At 48.1% G+C, this 22289-nt stretch overlaps 1 protein-coding gene across 1 annotated transcript in view; it reads right to left on the bottom strand.

The window, feature by feature from the left end:
- Nucleotides 1-2177: 2177 nt before the first annotated feature.
- LOC8023262 (calcium-activated chloride channel regulator 1) overlaps nucleotides 2178-22289 on the bottom strand; it is a 54797-nt gene continuing 34685 nt past the window's right edge. The window contains exons 9-16 of the mRNA XM_040219280.2: nucleotides 21631-21930; nucleotides 17493-17705; nucleotides 16290-16557; nucleotides 12335-12505; nucleotides 8982-9019; nucleotides 7655-7850; nucleotides 6407-6530; nucleotides 2178-3231 (exon numbers count right to left, since the gene is read on the bottom strand). Coding sequence (XP_040075214.1) covers nucleotides 2772-3231; nucleotides 6407-6530; nucleotides 7655-7850; nucleotides 8982-9019; nucleotides 12335-12505; nucleotides 16290-16557; nucleotides 17493-17705; nucleotides 21631-21930 — 1770 coding nt within the window. The 3' untranslated portion in view covers nucleotides 2178-2771. The remainder of the gene's footprint in view (nucleotides 3232-6406; nucleotides 6531-7654; nucleotides 7851-8981; nucleotides 9020-12334; nucleotides 12506-16289; nucleotides 16558-17492; nucleotides 17706-21630; nucleotides 21931-22289) is intronic.

The following is a 22289-nucleotide window of genomic DNA, read 5'->3' as shown; positions in this document are numbered from 1 at the left end:
GGCGCATGGCTTAGCACTGCTGAGAGCTGGAAGACGGTATGTTAGACAGTATCTTGGACAGAAAATGAATTGGGAAGACGGTACATTGGACATGACTTTCTTTCTTTACTAAAAAGCTATTTCGTTGACAAAAACGTATTCTAACCTATTTAAATGTCCTGAATGAATTAAATAAATATTGTAGTAGTTTAAGACACGTTTCTTGGAGGAAGAAAAAGCAACGTGGCTAGCGAACTACTTTCTCGACGGCGGAGGCACTTCAGATGGGCGCAATGCGCTTTTGGGTGGAGCTAAAAGATTGTTCTCAGGTTGCATCCGACTATAACATACAATGTCAGCGTTACTGTACAATTCTCCATTTTTGCTGCATTCAAACAGAAAATATATATATAAAGATATATGTAAGACGTTGGTATATTTCTTTAAACCTCAAATTATGAATCGACATAATTATTCATGAAAAAACTTAAAAGCACTACAAATCTGCTACCCACTCGCCTAACAAATTTTAAGTTGAGGTCACTGGGGCTAAAAAAAACGCTTTACTCTTTTCTTGAACATGCAGAATATTCGACCTCGGCGTACTATTTCAACAATATTGGGGTAGTTATTTTAAGGTCAGATAATGGTAATCAAGTTTAATCAAACTATCATCAAAATGATAAGTTATAAGAGCACCCTTCTTAACACCCGTCTTGAAAAAAAAGTCTGCTATTGCTTGTTTTATCATGAATCAAAATGCAGTCAAAGACATGAGGTACACAAGCAGAAACACGCCTACTAAAAGCGCAAGGCCATGGTGCATGGTGTCCTCGATTGCTTTGACCGGTAACAACAAACGCACTATAAGACGTTAAGCTCCGTGACATAGTGTTTTCTGGCTCTGCTTGATTGGCCTCATTGACCTATTATATCGGCTGCGCTCTGAATTACAGCGAAAATGAATTTAAAAGTTTATGTCGTGCAAAAGCTTTCATTAACGAAATGCTGACAAGGCATGTATTATATATGTTCTTTAACATTTGATAACATTCTTCACAGATTGATTGACTATGTTTTTAATTCTTGAATAGTTAAAACGATAGCTACTGTCTTGTGAGCCTCTAACGAAATCGCTTTGCCAACCCTGCAGCGCGGAACAAAGCCAGTATCATAGAACAAATTTTGCCCAGCTAGGCACTTTCAATAGGGGCGATGAGATAGCTGGGCTCCGCTTCTGTGCAAACTGGGCACTGCTAGCACCACTGGCACGTTTACTGGCATTTCTGTCAGCGGGAGTACGCGCTGACCGCTGAACGTGCAAGGACGAGCAGCAGAAAGGAAAAAAATTAAGAGTAGAGGAGAAACATCACTGCCGCGAGCCTGTTTTCTGGCCACACGGATGAGTGCCGCCATCTAGTGGTTGAACTAATGGCTTGTTCAAGATGGCCGTCGTGGGACCGCTAGGGTGAGGAGTTTTAGAATAGCGCACGCTAAAGCTTTGCGTGCGCAAGGAATAGCGTCGTCGCCACTGCGCATGCTCCGAACGCAAACCAGATTTTGCGCTTTGCGTGCGCAAATTTAGCGTGCGCTATTTCTCGGAAATAGCGTGCGTACGCAAAGATTTTTTGCGCTTCTCCAAGGAGGATTCGTGATGAGAAGTTGGCTAAAGCCAAGACGAGCAGAGTTGAAAAAAGATGGCGGCTTCCAGGATTATGTCAGCGGCTGCTTTGGCGACGTCGTGAGTGCGACGTCGGCGGCATCCTCGCGGCTGCGATTTTCAACACGGGACGGCATTGTACTCGGTTTGCTAACGATCACCGACAGCTTGATGCTTGTGACGCGCGAACATTTCTCGGCGAAGGTACGATGTGCGAAGGTCAGTACACGAGACCTCTCTTGCCGAGGCGACGCAAGCGGACACGACCGGTCAACCGCTCGCGTCGCATTCTCACGTTTAAATAAATCTAAAATATTACTCTGGACCATTGTGTCTTGGTGGCGTTGCAAGCGCGAGATGCTTGGGCTTTTGCGTCGCGACCGGAGAAACGCTATTCTAAAACTCTTTCGCGTCGCGTGCGCTAATACAAGCGCTAAATTTAGCGCTAGCGTGCGCTAAAATTGCGTACGTTATTCTAAAACTCCCTAGTATTAGCTCCGAGATGTACCGGTGGTGCCCTATGGTTTCCGTTCGTGACGTCACGACCAGGATTTGCCTCGCCGTGAATCGGCAATGGGGAAGGCACTGTCAGTGTACAAAAAGCTATGGTTTGGCCAATCCCGAATGCCGACCACAGCAACGCTTTTGGTCGCGCGTGCCGCTAATAGGTGGTGTTGAGCAGACGGAGTAGGCGGGATATCCTGCACGACCACCACATCCGCGCAATGAATAGCAAGGCGGGACAATGCGTACCGCCTGATGTTTATCCAGGCGGCAGAGACAAGGCCGGTGGGGCAAAATAATTGACAGCAATCGTTTACAGTTTTTCTATGTTAGAGCACACAATTTATTTGAGCAAACCCGATATAAAGGGGAAAGCCGCAACATAATCACCATCGTCATATTGCGAATACCCTGAAACCAACAGCAATGTCTGTGAGGATGCGCGCGCTTTAAAAAAAATAGACGAGATATGCGTCCGTATGTACCTCGCATCCTGTTAATTTATTTAAACTCTACAGACACCTACTGCGTTGTCAAGTGTAATGGCAAACTCCGCAGGTAGATGTAGAGTGGTTAAGGAGCGCCAGCAAGGAATGGTTTTGGATCACTCCAAATCTGTCTGCAAAAGTTACCACGCGACGGTAGATTCGTCGTCTTCCGATTCAGCATCGTCGTGAGAACCCGCCGCTCCCACAACACCACTTTGACTCATCAGCGCGTAGAGGGCAACCGCCACAACGACCGCCACCACGGCAACGAGGACGGCGCCCAGCAGCAGTCCACTCGAGGACTTTTCGTCTTGGCCCTTGAGTTCAGCTGGAGGCGTGGAGGGTGTGTATGGTGTGGTCGCTGCGGGTGCTACAGTGCGAGGTGAGGCCGTAGTGCGGACGGCTGGTGGCGGGTGCGCTTCGGTGGGGTCGACAACGGAGCCCCCCGACGAGGTGTCCCAGTCCAGTTGGACAAAGTTGGAGACTGCTGAGACTTGTAAGCGAGAATTGTTCGTGCGTAGCGCCAGAAAGACGCTACCTGGCGTCCCGCCCGTCCGGGAGACGAGTTCTTGAGGAATCCTGATCCGGACCGTCTGAATCCTGTGGTGGTGAAGAACACAAGAGTAACGAATAATAAAAAAATAAAGAATATTCTTTGGCACCACTTGCTGAAAACTTTATATGTTCTGAAACTGCTAACTAGTGGTCTGTGTTGTAAATTTGCGCGATGCTAGGGCGAAAACCAGTGGCAGATGGAAGCAGCAGGGATCGTGTGACCTTTAGAAACTGCGCTGTGTCGCCGGCCATGACTTGTCACCATGTTCAGTGCCACAGCGCCAACAGTTTTTAATGTCCAAACTTATTTTTAACTTGGTCTTTGGTCGGATACCCTTTGTAGGTTGCAGCGATTGATACCAACTGCTTCCAGGCTTCTCGGAGAGTGAGATTGAGGGTAAAGAAAGCGAACATATTGAAGCACTGTCGCACTCTGAAATTGCATTCATGCGATGTAAAAGATATATATATATAAAATCTTTTTATATTTGTTTCCTTGCGTTGCCTTCTAAGCACCCCCTCCCCCTTTCCCGTTTTTCTTTGTTCATGGCGCGTCCAAACTGAGTGTATTTTCCGGAAAAGGCTGCGCATTCCTTATTTCTCTATAAATCGGTGGAATTTTTAATAGTTTTCAATTATGCCCGCCATGTTTGTAATTAAATGGTACCTTTAAATTTATTAAATAGGAAGTTAATCAATAAATGTAATTATTAACCTAATTATATTCAGCACCATTTGGTTTACTAAATCTTCCCTTCGGCAGGAATCAATATTACATTAACCCTTTTTCTGTGCGACGCGTACTTTTCACAGGAGTGATTTGGCCCACGTTTCGTAAAACACACTCTGATATAGCTGAGTCATGCCCCAAGGACATGACTCATATAGAATATATTTAACAGAAATATAGACAGTGTGACCCTGCCCGTCACTGTATCAACTGTCGTGGAAACAGCCAACAACAAAAGCCCCGGGGTTATCAAGTTCTACCTGTATTCCATTGTGTACGCATGGATACATAGAAAGGGTAAGGTGGTTTGTTTGTCGCCACACGATGTTGATAAGATACCGGCTCTCCAAATATTACTTCCCTCGCCTTGTTTTTCGGGGTGATAGACCTTCCTCGTGTGAGGGCTTTGGTATTCAGAGTGATGTGCTGTGCACACAGTTCTCAACTGCCGGCAGCAGTGGCGTCAGTCGACGGCCCTTCGTGTGCTCATGGCCCGTGACGGGGATGTCTGTCTGTCGTTCTCTCTGTGTGTGCTCGTGTGTGTGCGCGTGTGTGCGCGTGTGCGTGCGTGTGTGTGTGCGTGTGTGGGTGGGTGGGTGGATGTGTGTGTGTGGGTGGATGGGAAAAGGGGAGGGGTGGGGGGTTAAAAGGCAACACATGAAAACAAATATAACACTACGCTAGGGACAGCAGGACTTTCTATTTGGATCTCCAGCCCGCCGCTCGCCCCCTCGCGGATGAACGAAGAACCAGAGGAGCGGGGATGGCGGCGGAGACGGTGGCAGGAACTACCGGCTTTGGTTCTGCTGTTATCTTATGGTTCTGGTCGGCGTGTTCGTGTGCACCATGCAGATTTAACGGAAAAGAAACGAGTGCGTTCAAATAGGGATTGTTGTTTTCCGCTTCGCAACTTTTATAAATCAACATGCTCATTTTATTAAGTCACGTAGACATCTGCGTCACCTGATATGCTCCTGCCATGACCGCTTCGTGTTTATAGTCGAATAAATTAATTTTAGCGCACTGACCAGCGTCAGCAAGCAGGCGCACGGGAAATCCCGGAGAACCTATCTCCGTCTCTTCCGCCATCTTGGCTAATATTGGCACGACTGCCCCGCCATCTATAGGACGTTGGAGTTGCAAATACTCAAACGACGCGCGGTAGAGCCCCCAAACCAGGAGAAGCTAGCTTAATTTGAGTGTAGGTTTGTTGTCGTTTCTTTCTTAAGGAGATCATAGGCCACTCAATGTTTTGCCAACACAAGTTAATTAATGTCACTGTAAACGGTTAAGGAAACTGAAAGTTGAGTTTTTCTTTTTTAAATATTGATGTGCAATATTAACAAAATGGGAAAAAATGAGTTGCTTTTCTATACTAATACTAGAATTGCAATAACGGCTAAGCAGGTTTTCCCTCTTACCTATTCGTAAAGTGCATTGAAACATGACCATTTTTATGCACTTTGCGTCGTTTTTATACGAAGTAGTTCGTTGGTAAATAATGTGTGAATCCATCTCTAAACGTGTTTTATTCGACGTGTTTCATAGATTTTTTTGTTGCATAAAACACTTTTATAGTAATCTTCAATAGTCGGCGTACTTGTCGTGAATCTTTCATAAAATGAGTAGAAAACCTTCTTACTACGTGCATGCTTCGGGGTGAGAAATCTTGGCAATCTCCACGCCTCAAGCTTCGAAATTTTTTTCTCTTAGCAAGAAACTTAACTACGGCGTTTGCTTATACCTGAATGCTCCTACCAAGAACATGAATTTAACGTATATTTGTTCACATTAATTTTTAGAAACATATCACCCGGACCATCATTGCACGATCTGACGTGGAAACATCCTGTAATCACCGAGAGCATGATCACGGTTTTTTGCTTTGGGATTTGGATCCGAGTCCTCTCCGAACGCTGACGTAGTCCTCGTGTCCAATCAGTGCTCGGAGCACGTGATCAAAAAATGGCGGACAGGCGATGGCGCGGACTTATGAAAAATGGCCTATCGGTTTGCACAAAAGCAGCATCTCGAAACCGAGTAATGATAAAGAACAATGCTAAACTTTGTTTCACCTTAGTGTCCAGACGAGCTGATGGGACCAATCAGAAAGCATCAAAAGTGCATCGTCATGTTGTTCTCCATGTTCATGTACGTACTCTATCATCGCTGACCGAATCGTAAACAGAAAAGGCCCAGTGACTTGCACTTTTGACTCTTCTTGATTGGTCCCATTTTCTCGTAGAGCATCGACTGCGTCTGTGGACTTACGCTGAAACGAAGTATAGACCAACACAAGTCGCTGACGTCACGCTTCTGCGGTGGCACTGCTGTCGGTACTGCGCATGCGCAAAAAGCGCTTCACTCCTCGTGACTTTTGGTTTGTGCGCACGCGCAGCTAGTGCCCACACCTGGTGTGGGCAAAGAGGGCCTGTTTGGAAACACTGTGTTGGTGTATACACTACCAGCGTAAGATCTCCGCGTACTTACTTTAAGGGATCCAAAGGGACCAGGGTTCCTTCCAAAAGGTTCTCCGTCGATATTTGAGTCGCCTTCTCGAATTTGCGCAGCAATACGCGTGGATCCGAGCTTGCTCTTAAATCGGTGTGATCGGCTGCAAGGAAGAAGTGCTCATTCAATACTTTGTGCAGAGACGACGTGGTGGAGTTTTGTGAGGAGTACGTGCACGAAACCAGACGGAATGATGCGTCGAAGGTTTCACGCGTCGACTTTTTCTTGACTAAAGAATATCTAATGTCGCCTTGTCGTTTACGTTGACCTACACAGCTCCGAAAATAATCGGTATTCTCTAGACTTTGTTTTCGTGTTCGGCTACTAATGTCTGGGTTTTGGACGAAACATGGAGTATATTTAAAAGAATCAAACACGGGACAATATTTCTAGCGATGGAAACAGTTTTAAAATTTGGGGGTTTTACGTGCCAAACCTACGACGGGCATCTGGCACGCCCCAGCGGAGGACTGAGGATTAATTTCGACCACCTGGGGATCTTTTGACGTGCAACCGAAAGCTCGGTTACACGGCGCCTTCTCCGCAATAAGCCCCCGTCATATTGCGGGCACCTCGGTCGGGATTCGAACCCGCCACCTGGGGATCCGTAGGGAAACAGTTTTGCGAACCTAGAAAATTGTACAGGCGTAGATACCAGTGGGAAAATTCACTGCCAATCGGAAATGTGTGAATCGTGTATCATTAACATACTTGAGCGAGCCTTGAACAAGAAGGGATAGTTATGAGTTCTTACTCATCCGAAGTTATTCATAAAATATTTGAAAGAATATCTCGCGCATGGTGGGTCTCATTTGTAAGGTCAAATGGAAATCTAAGATTCCTATATGGTAATTAGTTTTTAACATCGTGGCGGAAATGAAACATAATAGAGAGTTCTAGTGATACAATGAAGTGTGGTCACGAAACGTTTGAGAAACAAAACACGCTAAAATTAGCACTCGTTTTATATATATTATCAGTATATCAAAATATTGGAAGAGAACGTTCACCATTTTCTTAAAACACTCGAGACTGGGTGAAGATATGTGAAGCCATTAAAAGTGAAAGAAGCAGGAATAGAACAAATGAACGCAAGGTCCAAAACCTAGCTTGAGCTGAGTTTGAGACGTTGACTTCAGGCGTTCTTTCCGTGTTTCGTTTTTACCTTTGCTTGCTTTGTGTATTCTCATTTAGTCGTAAGTCTACTTTCTTAGGACCTGCGCTTACCCCGCCCACTGTCCAGATGGGCACCCATGCATGTCCACGATAGCGTGGCAGTTATATTCTTGCCATCTACTGTCACGCTGTCCACTCTCAAGTCCCGAACGTCGGCAGGGTTCAGGTCTTTTTGGGTGATGTTTCGTAGTATGTTGACTGCTCCGGCGTACACCACCATGTTAATGTCCGCTCCCTCAGGTTGCTCCTGGAACGAGACCGTCGTGGTTCATCGAATAGCGACCGTCCCGTAATCTTGGCCACAAAGCCTTCAAAACGACCGGAGGCTGGATGAATGGACAGGCATCTCAACAGAAGTCAGAAGTCAATATGAGATCGACTGAAATGTATACCCCATGCGCCACATTCTAATCTCATCTTCGGCCAACTGGAGCTGTCTTCCACAAGCATTATCGGTTGGGAAACGTGGTAGAGCTGGAGGGCTACTAGGTTGGAAATTTACATGTACATTTTAAAAGGTAACGGATGTAACGTATTAGCGTCTGATTGGTGCAGGCAATTGCCTCCACCAAGCAGACGCCAACACGCCACTCCTGTGACCTTATAAAACCTATACGTGATGTCCAACTTCGGTGCCCAGAAGCATAAAGGGAAATAGAATTGGTTTATTAGCCAGATTTTTCTTTACGTGTCTGCGACCAGTGTTTGGTGGTACATAGTCAATACTGACAGCTCAAGGTACCCGGGACGTAGCTTGTTAAGTTAATGAATCTACGGCCGCAACCTGGCGTCACGATGGTGCTCCGGTACGCGTCGCCCAGTGTTTCCTGACTGAAAGCTAATCCGCTTCTCACCCGCTAAAGAGCAGCTGATGAAATCTTTCAAATCGGTTTTAGTGGAGTATGCGGCTTCCCTTTGACGTAATATTTCGTTTCTGATCATACTTCCTGCCATTAAAGCGATGTACCTGTCATTTATTTTGGTTTCGTTTTCCACCGGAGTTGCCCTTCAGTAAAAGCAAAGCCTTGTATTGCTTTGCTTAGCAATACCACCCCAGATACAAAGCGATAAAATGAAAAGAGGTAAAACGATAGACTCTTCTGCCGTTTTATTTTCTTCTTGTTTATAGTCGGCGACATATGAAAAATGTCCAGAGCGGATTCTCTGCAATCATTCGTTACTTTTCCGTTGCACAATTGCTGCGCATGCTCCTAGGAACACAGCGTAGAGCTTTACAAGGTAGAAAACTCGGAGAGAAGGCCGAACTTGTTCTGCGTTTTGAGATACTGAGGCCTCCAAGCTTTAATGTCTGATATCTGTGGGCGGAAACTGTCATTCGGGTCTCTCATAGTCGCGAGTCCTGAACGGGTGAACTTACCGCAGAGATTTCCTGAACCGCTTGCTCAGGCTCCTCACCTGCAAGTTCGATTGGTCGCTTTTCACACTGTTCAGACTAACCCGATGATTTACACATCTTATCGTCCCTCGTTTTCTACAAAAAATAAATAGCTAAAAAGAGAACTTAAGACTATATGACGATAAATAACCTCGATCGAGGATATGCGTGCTGTAATAATTTGAACTTCTTTATATTTATTTTAGAGCGCAGCTCTTAGGGGCCCGTTTCCAGCCTGAGCGGCGTCGGCGTAACCGGGGGGGGAGGTCACGCGACCCCCCCCCCCCCCGAGGTCACCTGACCCCCCCCCCCCCCGAGCTTACGTGACCCCCCCCCCCCCCCCCCGAGATCACGTGACCCCCCCCCCCCCCCGAGGTCAGGTGACCCCCCCCCCCCCCGAGATCACGTGACCCCCCCCCCCCCCCGAGGTCACGTGACTACCCGCAGGTGACGTGATCCCCCTCAGTACCCTTCCCTACTCCTCCTCAAGAGCTGCGCTCCTATTCGTTGTTACAGGGATTTGTAAACGGCTTTCATTTTTTTTTTCAATTTTGCGTTTGATGTTTTTGAAATAAAAATGTTGAATTGCTGCAGAAATATATATATATTCGTGAGACACAAAAATGTAATTTTGATATAGATGTCTTACCGCTTGAAAGATAATGTTAGTGTAAACAATAAAGATTATTATCGCGCATACGAACTTGCAGCTTCTGATTTCAATAAACGTTGCTCAGGTTTGTCTAAAGTCAATATAAAACATAATAGCACGTTCTTTAAGAGATTTAATGGCGGGTAGTGCAATCTGTTGAGTTGTGACCAATATTGAAGAACTTTTTTTTTTTACTAAATTAAGTTACTTTTCAGTTACCGACAGCTCGTACGCTTAGTAAGAGCACCTCACGATTTTATTTTAGGTGCCGCCTTTTTGGTGCTTATTGTAAATCGGGCGCCATTTGCGATGCATGAGATATGGAAATGCGACTTTCTGGGCTATGGATAACGTGTCGAAAAACTCAAACGATAAGGCTTTTTTTTTTAATTCATGAAATGCTTTTAACGCTACTTTCCAATCCCAAAATTTTGTCCGTCCATCCGTCCCTTTAATTTATGCTCAAATTAGCTAGAAAAATGGCGTCACGTGAGGTCAAGTGACATATACACCTTGCGGAAATTGACGGCACGTGACGTCTACCTTAGCTCAGTTTCCCGGCTAGCGTTTTCGGGAAAATTAATGTCTTCTGGCCCAAACATCAATTCAGTTTTCCATTAAATTTAGCGGAATTTTGACGTCTCTTCAGCGAGACATAAATCTAATTTCCCACCTAAATTTAGCGGGAGAAGTCTCGTCACGTGCACGTGGCCTGACGTCACATGACCTACACCACCATTGTTTCCCCGCTAAACTTAGCGGGAAAATAGACTTCACGCGACGCAGCAATTCTCTCACCCCAGCCCTCTCCTCCCCTCTCCTTTTTTCTCCCCTTTCCGTTCCTAGCAACACCTTATATAGACCCTTTCTGCAAGTGCGCCGCCATCTTGAATTGACGTCACTTCCAGTATGGGTGAAAACATTGTTTTGCCTTTGCTATGCCAATAGAAGGCATTTAGGATATAAGCCTAACCGTCACACTTTGTCGTTTTGCCTCCCCTTAATTTTTTTACCATTTGCAGGTTGAAACGTTGGATTATTTTTTCGTAGCCCATAGCGGATACGCCTATTAGGTGGCTGGTGACAAGAGTACACAGAAAAGGTCTATAGACCGTTCCATTAGGGTCATAGCAGAGAGGGTAAAAAAAGGAAAAAAAAAATGCCCTCCCTTCTCGCCCGAATGTCGTCTGCTCCGCCGAGTGGGCAGTACCGAGCATCCGGCTGGCGTACAAACTCTGTTTAAAATCGCGTCATTTTGGGAATTTCAAGCGCAGATGCGCAGATTTTGGTATGCCAGTTATCGTGTATTACTATGCTAAATAAAAAAGACTAACAGAGTCCAATTGCGCTGTTATCTGCGTGCAAATAAAAAAAAAATAGGAAAAACTGTGCCAGACTGGCCGGTCTCTCCGGCGAAAAGTGAATCCGGTGGCTGTACCTTTTTTACTATACAAAGTTCGTACTGGTGTAGGCCTTTAGCGACCATGAGTGGATCTCTGAAATAATAAATAAAAACGTGCTCTCCTGCCGCAATACACGCAGTAGTTGAGGGTAGTACTGCCGGCTGACTCAACTGCTATTTAAGTAAGGGAAAAAAGATGTCGGTTGATCATTTACCGAAGTAGAACAACAGAGAGCTCTAGGCTGATTTTGGAGTAGCCTTAACTATTCTAAGAACGCGAACCACTTCACAACGGCAGCCACGAGCGAGAGTTCGATGTTCCTTACAGCCCGCCGATACAGCCCAAAGATGGAGAATGGCAACCTCCCGCTTTGTCGTCTGCTACCGGAGTCGGGCGCGTGCCCTCTTTCTCGTTTTACCCCGCCGAACCCGCTGAATTTCCCGGATGTATGGAGAGGGCGCTGCTCTCGCAAAAATGGTGCCGCCCAGAGAGCGCTAAATGGAATGGTCTATATAACCCTGGGTGTAAAAGTACTTGTTGGGCTAGTCGGTGATGACTGTTTTGAACCAAAGAGTAAAGACAAACAGAGCCCGTGATCGTCTTTTTAGCGCTTTTAACCTTGGTTTAAAAGAATCCTGGGTGATGTGGCTCCCAGGGTGCTACACAGCAATTCATCCATTAACTTTAATTGTAAAAGTCGTTCCCAATTATTTGGTCTCGAGTTTTTTATAACACTTTTAGTGGAAGAAAAAGCGTTCCTATCGCTTCCAGATAGAAATTCAGGTAAATGGCAACAATGATTGTAAGCACCAATATGGCTGAAGCATAAGAAAGGTCATGCGTTTTTTCAGTGACTATATGGCTCAGGGCGGTATATTAAGGCATATTCAGTTTCACAGTCAGCACTGCTAACACCACCTAGAATAATCGAGGCCTGCGAACACCCTCTTCTTCTACCGGACGTCACCACGCTGGAATGGCGCCAATTCAGCAATCGGACCGGAGCCGGACGCTGAGCGTCCTTCAGCACGTTGATCGAACAAAAGACCCAGCTGAACACTGACGAACTACCGGTGACTCTGTGTCCGCACTCTATCTCACTGCGATGACGTCCAAATTCTAGCGCTCACGCTTTGGTTACTTATCCTAGGTGGCGTTGACTCTGCCGCCTGGAGTGACGTCAGAAACGGGAGGCGGTGTACGGATTGGATCGCCGTTCGCTTACAAATGTTCCCCACACGCAGACGCACAAGACATCGTCATCGACACTAGTAACGTACCGGGCTCAAGCAGGCCGGCGCGAAGTCTGCCAGGCATGGCTGTAGATCTCGGGGGGGTCAGCAGCGTGTCCTCCTTGGTCGTGACGTCGGTCCTGACGCTGTACCGTCCTTGGCCGACGAGGTGCGAAAAGTAAGCCGAGTACTCGCCGTCGTTTCTCGTCTCGTCAGCTCCTGCCACAGAAAGAGAGAGTGAAACAGGAAAAAAAAAAAGAAACGCCCCATTCATTCGCGATCAGCCCCGCTTCGATGCTCAGCTCACACTTTTCGGGTGCGGTAGGCGCAGAATTACACATTATATACACCAAGGTGAGGCCCTGACGTCATGCCGCTGCGGTGGCGTTGCTGTCGAACGGCGCATGTGGAGACACTTCACTCGAAGTGAATCTGGTCTCTGCGCAATCGCAGTGGCCCCACCTGGTGTGGGAAAGCGCTGACTTGTTTGGAAACAGCGTGTCGATCTATAGACGTTTGCAAGTACGGCCTCAGGGTGCCGCCATTTTGATGCTGGTATAGGTAGATCGTCTGATAGTCAAGCATTGCAGAGGCAGTGGGTACGCCTCAACAATGCTTGACTATCAGACGATCTACCCATACCAGCAGCAATATGGCGGCGCCCAGAGGCCGTACTTACGGGACTTGGCCTATAGATGCCTTGCACTGACGGTCATATCATCCATTTCGCACCACCACGGAAGAGAGAGAGAGGGGAAAGTTGCTTATGTACGCATTTTGAGTGACGGCTTAATATTCTACTATTCGCTAGAGGGAGAATAGTGACGTCTGGGCAAGTCTGGGACACAAGAAGACTGCTAACGTGTCGGAATGCGAAAACATTCGTAAACGTAGCGTATTCCTCCAAGCTGCGCATCGCGCTGAGCCCGGCCGGGAGACCTCTCCGGATGTTGCCCGGGCTGGCTCCGCGGCCGGCCGCTCCGCAGAGCCCGGCCACCCTTTGCCTCTTACCGGCGGCAGGGCCTCTGCGCCAAGACAGTGGGGTGGCGTTCCTTAGAACTATGCCGGACGCCTGCCAATGGGAGTCTACCAATTCGCTTTTACAGACTACTGGCTTCGGTCCATCGGACAGGGGAATTTAGGCGCCGTTTGGCGCGGCTTCTAAAGCTGATGACGCCGGTTCGCTCCGTGAGACAGTTAATGATTTGGCATTAAAAGATAACCCAAATGAATGGGAAGTTCCATCCTTCCCCTCTTCTCTGCTGGTAGCCGGAGAGCTGATGGGATGATGACAAGTGCAAGGTATGTATTGTGTTTTGATAAACTTACCATTTCAGCGAGGTTACAAGGAAAGGATGTCTACTTGAACGAGCAATTTAGTTACATATCGATTCAGCCTGACATATTTTCATAAAAGACGTGTCCTCTTAGAATAGCGGAGTAAGTTTCATTCAAAGGCATTGCCTCTTGAGCTAAGCATCGTATGGCAAATCCTCGGCGGCCGTTTTGAAACCATCGAGGAATTATTCAAAGTTAATCCCACGAAGAGGCCTTTTGCAAAGCGTGCAGCGCCGTCCACGGCACCGAAAGAAATGCCGGGAACTCAAGGTAGTATCGCGGACAATTTGAGCTGAAACAGCGCTCCGGCCGGCGCACGGTACTACGTACGCCGCTTACCGCCTTGCTCCGCACATAAAGCGCACCTTGAGGCCGAGATAAATTATCCCTTGCGCTCGCTGCGGCGTTGCGCTCTTCCGGCCGTCTGCTAAAGAGACGGCGTGTGCGACAGCGGGCGTGTGCGTGGTAGGGCGGCAGGGGGACAGAAGATGACGGTTGTCGTTCCTTTTTAGAGCGCAGCTCTTAGGCGCCCGTTGAGGGGCGTCGGCGTCGCCGTCGCCATCGGCGTAACCGTGAAGTCATTTGACCCCCCCCCCCCCCCCCCCCCACCCCGAGAATACGTGACCTCAGTACCCTTTCCTCCTCCTCCTCAAGAGCTGCGCTCTAATTCGGCGTTACAGGGAGTTGTAAACGGCTTTCATTTTTTTTGCAACTGATTTACTTCAATCTATCGCGTAGAATCAAGTAGAAAAAACGCTGACTGGTGAAGAAAAAATGTTGCGCTATCTTAAATTGCAGCTGCGATTGTCGTTTCGCGAAGTCCCATCAAATTACGTTGCTGGTTGTTTTTATTTGATTAAGTGCATCTACAAAATAGGACATCGTAAAATGTAAACCAAAATCTTTTTACCGGATTTAGGCCGGCTCCAATGTGTTTCCTTCTTTTTCTTTTTCGTTGAGCACAGCTGTTTAAAAACAACGCTAGCCATGCAGGTTACTGCGAAGGTTTTGTAACCTTAATTGGAATAAAAAAGTTCAAAAAATGAAAGCCGTTTACAACTCCCTGTAACGCCGAATTTGAGCGCAGCTCTTGAGGAGGAGGAGGGAAGGGTACTGGGGGTATCAGTTGACCTCGGAAGGGGGGGGTCACGTGACCTCGGGGGTTACGTGACCCGGGAGATCACGTGACCTGGCGGTCACGTGACGATGACGTCATCAGTGATGATGACGATGCGGATGCCGATTACGTCATTGGCATCCGCATCGCCATTGTCATCATGACTGATGACGTCATCAGTGACGTCACTGATGACATCATCGGCATCGTCATCGTCATCGGGAGGACCTCGGAAGGACCTCGGGTTCCTTCGGGAGGGCCTCGGGAGGACCTCGGGCTCCTTCGGGAGGGCCTCGGGAGGACCTCGGGTTCCTTCGGGAGGACCTAGGGGGGGTCACGTGACGATGACGTCATCAGTGATGATGACGATGACGATGCGGATGCCGATGACGTCATCAGTGATGTCACTGATGACTTCATGAGTGACGATGACGATGGCGATGCGGATGCCAATGACTTCATCGGCATCCGCATCGTCATCGTCATCATCACTGATGACGTCATCGTCACGTGACCCCCCCCAGGACCTCGGGTTCCTTCGGGAGGACCTCGGAAGCACCTCGGGTTTCTTCGGGAGGACCTCGGAAGGACCTCGGGTTCCTTCGGGAGGACTTCGGAAGGACCTCGGGTTCGTTCGGGAGGACCTCGGGAGGACCTCGGGAGGACCTCGGTTCCTTCGGGAGGACCTAGGGGGGTCACGTGACCTGGGGGGTCACGTGACGATGACGTCATCAGTGATGATGACGATGACGATGCGGATTCCGATGAAGTCAATGGCATCCGCATCGCCATCGTCATCGTCACTGACGTCATCAGAAGAATCATAGCGCGCGGCCACGAAGTCTGGCTCGGCCCGAAGCCTCTCCCACTCATTCACGTCTAACCGCTTCCCACAATTCGTCTGCAGCAGCGTGGTAGAGGGGACGCAGTGACAAGGCCACCTTGATGCGCCTCCAAACGTGTTCAATGATACTCAAATCGGCTCCTTTTGGGAACCAAGGCAGCTCCGTCAGGCAGCGCTCCTCAAGGAGATACGAGCGCGACAACTCATTTTCTACTTCGGCGCTTTCTTGAAATGCACTGAAATGCAAGTTAGCTGAAAACGTGAACATTGGGCTGCACGGAACAGGCATTGTGATGGTGGTTCCGTCGGCCAATTTTTTCGCTAGCAGATGGCCGGAAGAGCGGAGCGGCGCAGGGAGCGAAATGAGAACTTATCTCGGCCTCAGGGTGCGGCGTGTTAGCGGAGCGATACGATAGGCGGCGCAAGAAGTACCGTGCATAGAGCGGAGCGCTGTTTCAGCTCATATTGTCCGCGATAGTACAAACGGCTGCAGCAGACAACAGTGGCGACCATAAAGCGGAAGGCGAGCGGGCAAACGCAGGCCAGCGACTGCGCTACCTTTTCGCTCTCTCCAGTGTCACGTGGGGCCGGCAACAAGCCGCGTACTGGAGTTCACGCGTGGCCTTCTGGAATTTTTTTTTTTAAAAAAGGCCTATTTCCAAGTTTCGACAAGGTTAAGGAGTTACACCGTGGTTGAGGCGTACCAAGCCCGTTGTCCTTGAGGTGGAGGAAGGTCGTCCCGCTCAATCCTGGCAGGGTAACGGTGGCGATGACGACCGCCCTCAGGACACCGCGGTCTCCTTTGGAAACCCTGCTGTAGATTGTGACCTGGTTTTTACTTTTGTCTTCCTTAACGAAGCTCTGGGCTCTGATTGGATGGACGCTGGGATCTCGCTGCGTCGACTGCACTGTAACAGTGACGTTGGAGACGGTACCCGCCTGTGGTATCAAAACCAGTGTCCAGAGGGTTGTCTGGAACGGGATGACGCAATATAAGCGTTTCGCTTCTGTTGAATCTTTTTGTTTTTTCTTATAAGGAGATTAGCACCTTTCTGTAAAAAAAGAAAATACTCCGTTTCGCATTAAGTCCGACCTCAGTCAAAGCTACAAGCTCACGGAGCCAACCAATCACTACTCGTGATTGGTTTAACCGGTAACGACGAGCGCCATGACAACGTAATTTTGGCGATGCTTGATTATGTCTGCCTGATTGTAGCTTCGACGTTTTTCGTTTCCTTTCGTTATCAGTCACGTGGTTCACACATCTGTCATTTTGGACAAAAAAAAAAAAAGCATGAAGACATTTCAACCTGGAATATGCGAGAAAATATGGGCGAGGAGGAATGTGTGACAATTACGCATTTTTCGTGAACACCTTCAAGCGGCGTGGAGATATCGGAACGATGTTTTAACACATATTCCACAAATGACGACGTTCAAGATTGCGGCGCCCTTGTGGAAAAGTTAGCTACGAGGGACGTGCGAATAGTAGTTGGAATCGAACAGCGCAGCGTCATCTCTACCTTGTGCACTGTTGAAACAACCGGCCTTCTTGGCTTTCCCTTCCATTGTCAAAGCTATGAATGACGCAGCGCTATTCGATTCGAACCACTAATCGCACAACCTTAGTACCTACATTCTTTGAAGCGCCAACGGCGTGACAGTGCAGGTTGTAGGAAGCGAATGGGCGGCGCACACCAGAAGACTGAACTGAATTACGCAATTTTGGTCTAGCGGAATGCGCTTCGTCATTCGTATTGGTTGTCCTTACTTGTAAAAAAGGAGTGTCGAGGGACTTTAGACGGTCTTAATGTTAAACCGAGTATGGCAGTAGCACTGCTGCAGTTTCAAGCTGTGTAAATAGTAATATCGGCAAAGGAGACTCGATATAAGGGCGAACCGTATACCGCTTCAGTCTCCGGGATGTGGATTATCTCGAGCTGGTCTCCGATCTCCTTGTTGCAGTCAGTGCAGTTCTGGCCGTTGGCGTCCTTCACATAAAAGTCGAACTTTTGAACGGATAACGATGTAATGGATATCTTTGTGTTAGCGCCGAGCTCTTGCGGGACCGTGAACGGGAATTCCTCGGCGGTCCTAAAAGACGCCGTCTTGTCCAGCAACTGGAAAAAAGAAAAGGTCGGATCGTAATTGGAGCTGTGCTGTAGAGCTTCCGTTCACCCCGCCCTCCGTCAAGCGTTGTTTTTAGAATCATCTTACATATCATCACTGTAGAGCATGACGTGAAGGTAGGGATTCCCCATTGCAGCACCTCCACTTTTAATTCCTCTTTTCTATCCCAGACTTCCATCGATTGGAATCGCCCTACCACCCCCCACATATAGTCTCAATAACTAACACTGTTGATTTTAAAAATGTTATTACCAACTTTTTAACAGATGTGTAGCGCGTTTTTTTGTTTTGCGTCACTGAATTATGTTACCCTTATCTTAACCGCCCGCTCCCCTCTTTAATGCCTTCGGGCCCTGAGGGAATAATAAATGAAATGAAATGAAATTAATTAATAAACCGTAGACTTTCCGATTCATACTTTTGAAAAAATGGGATTTGTTGTTGGTGTTTATTTGTTTTTCAAATATATGTGCATGTCGGTGATTTGTTTCGGACGGACGGAAAAGCAATAATTAGGCTATCAGTGAAAAGCAAATCATGAAGAACTCAAAGATTAGGTCAAAGAGGAAAGGGTTTAGAAAAAAAACAAAAACAACAGCCATAGCTGATGTAAAACGTTTCATAAATCGGTGTTTCTAGGTTTTAACCTATTTGATATTTTTTACACCAAGGGTCGTTTATCGGTGTTTTTCGGTTAAAACGGGAAGGTCTCTGGGTATAAAAGAAACTGAAGCGTTATTTCGTCGAACAAGACCTGTACAATTGTCCCTACGCACACTTGAAAAGTTATTAAACCTGAATGAGGGTAAAGTTTTAACCTAACCCCGGCATTTATCTTGACCTCCACAGAGCAGATTAAGCTACGTTTATGCTCAAATTAAGTTTGTGTATATGAATATATTAGAAAAATGTTCTTAAAAAGAGGTGAAAGGAATTTTCTAGATTATCCTTCCACCATTTTCCTAATGTAGTCTAGAACCTCGAACACTTTACGCGGTAGTTACTGAAAGTGCGCACTTTCGAAAAAAAAGGGACTACTTGGCGCAAGTCACCGCTCGATTCAATGGGAACAGCCTCCATGTCTGCGTCCACCCATCCACTTACTCATCCGTTTATTTAATGAACGCACCAGGTGAAGGAGTATTGATGGAGAGGACAAATTGAAGTTGAGGCTCCAGGCAGCCGGAGTTACGCTGAACCGGGATAAGTGCAAGTTTGCAGCCTCAAGGATTCGGTTCTTGGGCATGGTCTTAGATGAAAAAGGAATGTACACGGACCCAGAGGAGGTGCGAGCCATCAAGAACCTGCCCCAGCCGAAGACTACGTCGGAAGTCAGAGGATTCCTGGGGATGATCAACCACGTAGCAAGGTTCCTCCCAGAAGCCTCCGCGACGTTGGAACCTCTACGTCAACTTCTACAGAAGAACAGAGAGGTCATCTGGGACAAGCCCCAGGAAGAAGCATTCAAGAAGCTCGAAGAAGCCCTCAGCTCGGATACCTGCTTGGCAAGGTACAACCCGGAATACCCGACCATCGTATCGGCAGGCACTTCTTGTACGGAATCGGTGCAGTCATCATTCAAGACCAACCCTCGGGAGGGCGCAAGGCAGTAGCCTACGCGTCATGGGCATTGACGAAACCCGAGGTGATGTACTCGCAAATAGAAAACGAAGCTCTCCCACTAACATGGGCAGCGGAGCGCTTCGACGAGTACCTGAGAGGACTAACATTTCTTTTCGAGACCGATCACAAGCCATTGCTTCCTCTCCTGGGCCGCGATCAGATAGGCTCATTGCCACCCATAATTCAACGCTTTCGATTGCGACTTATGCGGTATTCCTTTAACATGACGCCTGTTCTAGGGAAAAGTATCGCTACGGCGTACACCTTATCCAAGTCAAGGCTCACGGATGCGGGCCACCGGGACTCCACCCTGAGAGACGCCGAAGTTTCGTCGTTCTTCGTGGGTTCTTTGCAAGCACTCTAAGCGACCGGGTCTCTGCTGGAAAAGCTGCGGCTGGAGCAGAAGGCGGATCCGGAGTTCGCGGCCCTGTTCAACGTATGCCAGGCGACGTGTCCGCCCAAAGATAAGTTCCCTTTTCTTCTCAAGCCTTATTGGCCAGAGAGGGGCGACATAACGGTCTGCGATGGACTCTTACTGAACGGCGTTAGACTGATCACCCCAAGAAGCCTCCGAAAAAAGATGCTAGGGCGCGTTCACGAGGGACATCAGGGAATCGTCCGTTGGCGCGTGAAAGCAAGGGAGTCTATCTGGTGGCCAGGCGTTAGCGCCGTTTTGGGGGAAGTTGTCGCGAAGTGCTCAAAGTGCGCCGAAGTAACAGTGCAATTTCACGAGCCCATGCTTCCGACGGCCACACCCGAACTTCCATGGCAGGAAGTGGGCGTTGACTTATTTGAACTCAAAGGCTCTCAAAACCTTTTCGTTGTTGACTACTATTCCAGATACCCCGAGCTCGCTCTGCTGGATAAAGACACAACATCAGCTCGAGTCATCGAGCGCCTCAAAAGCTTCTTCGCAAGGCACGGAATACCAGGGATCGTCTGGTCCGACAACGGGCCGCAGTTCTCCTCTTCCGCCTTCGAAGGGTTCTCGAAAGCGTACGGCTTCCGCCACGTAACGAGCAGTCCTTGATACCCTCAGTCCAACGGAGAAGCTGAGCGCGCGGTAAGGACACTGAAGACCTTACTAACGAAAACCGACGATCCTTATCTTGCCCTACTGAACTATCGAAACACACCGGGCCCGTCCGGTTACAGTTCTGCCCAGTTGTCGATGAAGAGATGTCTACGCAGTAGAGTTCCTTGTCACTCAAGTTTGCTCGGGCCTAGAACTGAGGACCATGCAGACTGGAGACTGCGTGATGAAAGAAATCCGAGAAAACAAAAAGCGGACTTCGATAAGCGCCATTCAGCGAGGTATCTGCCTAGCCTTTATGCAGGTCAGCAGGTATGGCTTCCGGAAACAAGCACCGAGGCGAGGGTGGTCCAGGCATCCTCGACCCCAAGGTCCTACTGGGTTGAGAAGGACGACAACCTTCTGCGCAGAAACCGACGCCAACTGGTTGCGGTACCAGGGGAAACAGCCGGCCAGAACGTCTTAGAGCCCCGGGTTCCTGACAAGCCATCAGGGATGGTCAAGAGAGAAGTCTTCCGTCGGCTCCATCAGAAAATCAAGTTCTCGAACATACCAGACGACTCTGGAGAGTCGGGGGTGACGCCTGTCCAGAGTCCCCAACGCCAGAGGCCGGTACCAGCCAACGCGACGCCGCCTCCGCAACGACGGCAGTCTCGCTTCGGTCGCCTAATCAAAACTCCGAAAAGGCTCGGAATTAATGATTTATTTTTTTGCGTAAGCTAACTGACTGTAAGAACGTACGTTGTTGTGAAAAGGAAAGATGTAGTGACATGATGCGGCCGCGCCGCTATCACTCTGATAACGCGACCGCGCCTATGTTTGTATTCTTTGTTTGGTTGACACGCGACTGTATAGAAGGAACGCTTGTCGAATAAAAAGGGCTTTTTTCGCCACCAACAAGACAATCCATTGGGTAACCGTGGAACGTTTGAGATTTCCTTATATGTACATTTCTTCGCTTTAATTCTTTCTTTATTGGCTTAAAAACAATGTCATAAGCGAACATGTTTCATAGAGTACGCAAATTTGATCTCCCAAACACCTTCGCTCTACTAAAATGCAATTTGAGGGCCGCCTCACAGATGGCACCACTTGCCGGTGTGAATGCTCGTCGCCAGAGATCACAACAACTTGGTCGTAAGCAAACGCAAGTGTGTGAACCGACCTTAAATATATCGTTGTAATAAAAAAAAAAACGATAAAAGGCACGACAAGGCTATCACTGAATCCAGGAGACGAAACAGAGGATGGCGACTTACAATGATCGGATGGTTTATAGTGTCCAGGTGCGACGTCACCGACACCAGAAAGGCCGAGCCCAAGGCAGCGATCGTGTTGTTCTGGAAGTCGCCGAAGTAGTAGGCCGTGCCATCCGTTTCGTCCGCGATCTGCTCCAGCTTCGTGGAGGCTTCAGGTCCGAGAGCGTACGTGTGCACTTTGATCGATTTTCTTGTGAGGCCGGGCAGGACGTCGTCAATACTGGGATCGCGGTTCTCTTCGCCGTCGGTGACCAGAATAATCGTGCTTCCGACGGAACTCGTGTTGTTGAATTCGAGCTCCTGTTAAGAAGATATTAGGGAGTTTTCGTAGATCGTTTTTGCCGTCCCGCAAGGCCCTCCGCAATCCGCTACGATAGCGGGAACTCCACAGTCAAGCCTATCGGCGCTCAGGCACAGTAGCGACTTCTTCGTTGCGGAACGCTTAGCGGAGGGGGTAGCGCGGTCTACGAAAACTCCCTATTGGTCGGTGTTCAAGGGTCTAGGACATACAGATTAAACCGATAGATTATTCTTGAAATTGGATGCTTATAGCCACTTAGTATAACACACCAACTTTCGCGATTCTTAGAGCTCTAGTAATTGCAATAATCGAACACAGGAGCTTCTGCAGCGCAAGCTTTCGCTCCACGCTACGATCT

The sequence above is a fragment of the Ixodes scapularis genome, unplaced genomic scaffold (genome assembly GCF_016920785.2).
Source record: "Ixodes scapularis isolate PalLabHiFi unplaced genomic scaffold, ASM1692078v2 PGA_scaffold8__174_contigs__length_109621045, whole genome shotgun sequence".
Classification (NCBI taxonomy): Eukaryota; Metazoa; Arthropoda; class Arachnida; order Ixodida; family Ixodidae; genus Ixodes; species Ixodes scapularis.
This window is presented reverse-complemented; position numbering and strand designations above follow the sequence as displayed.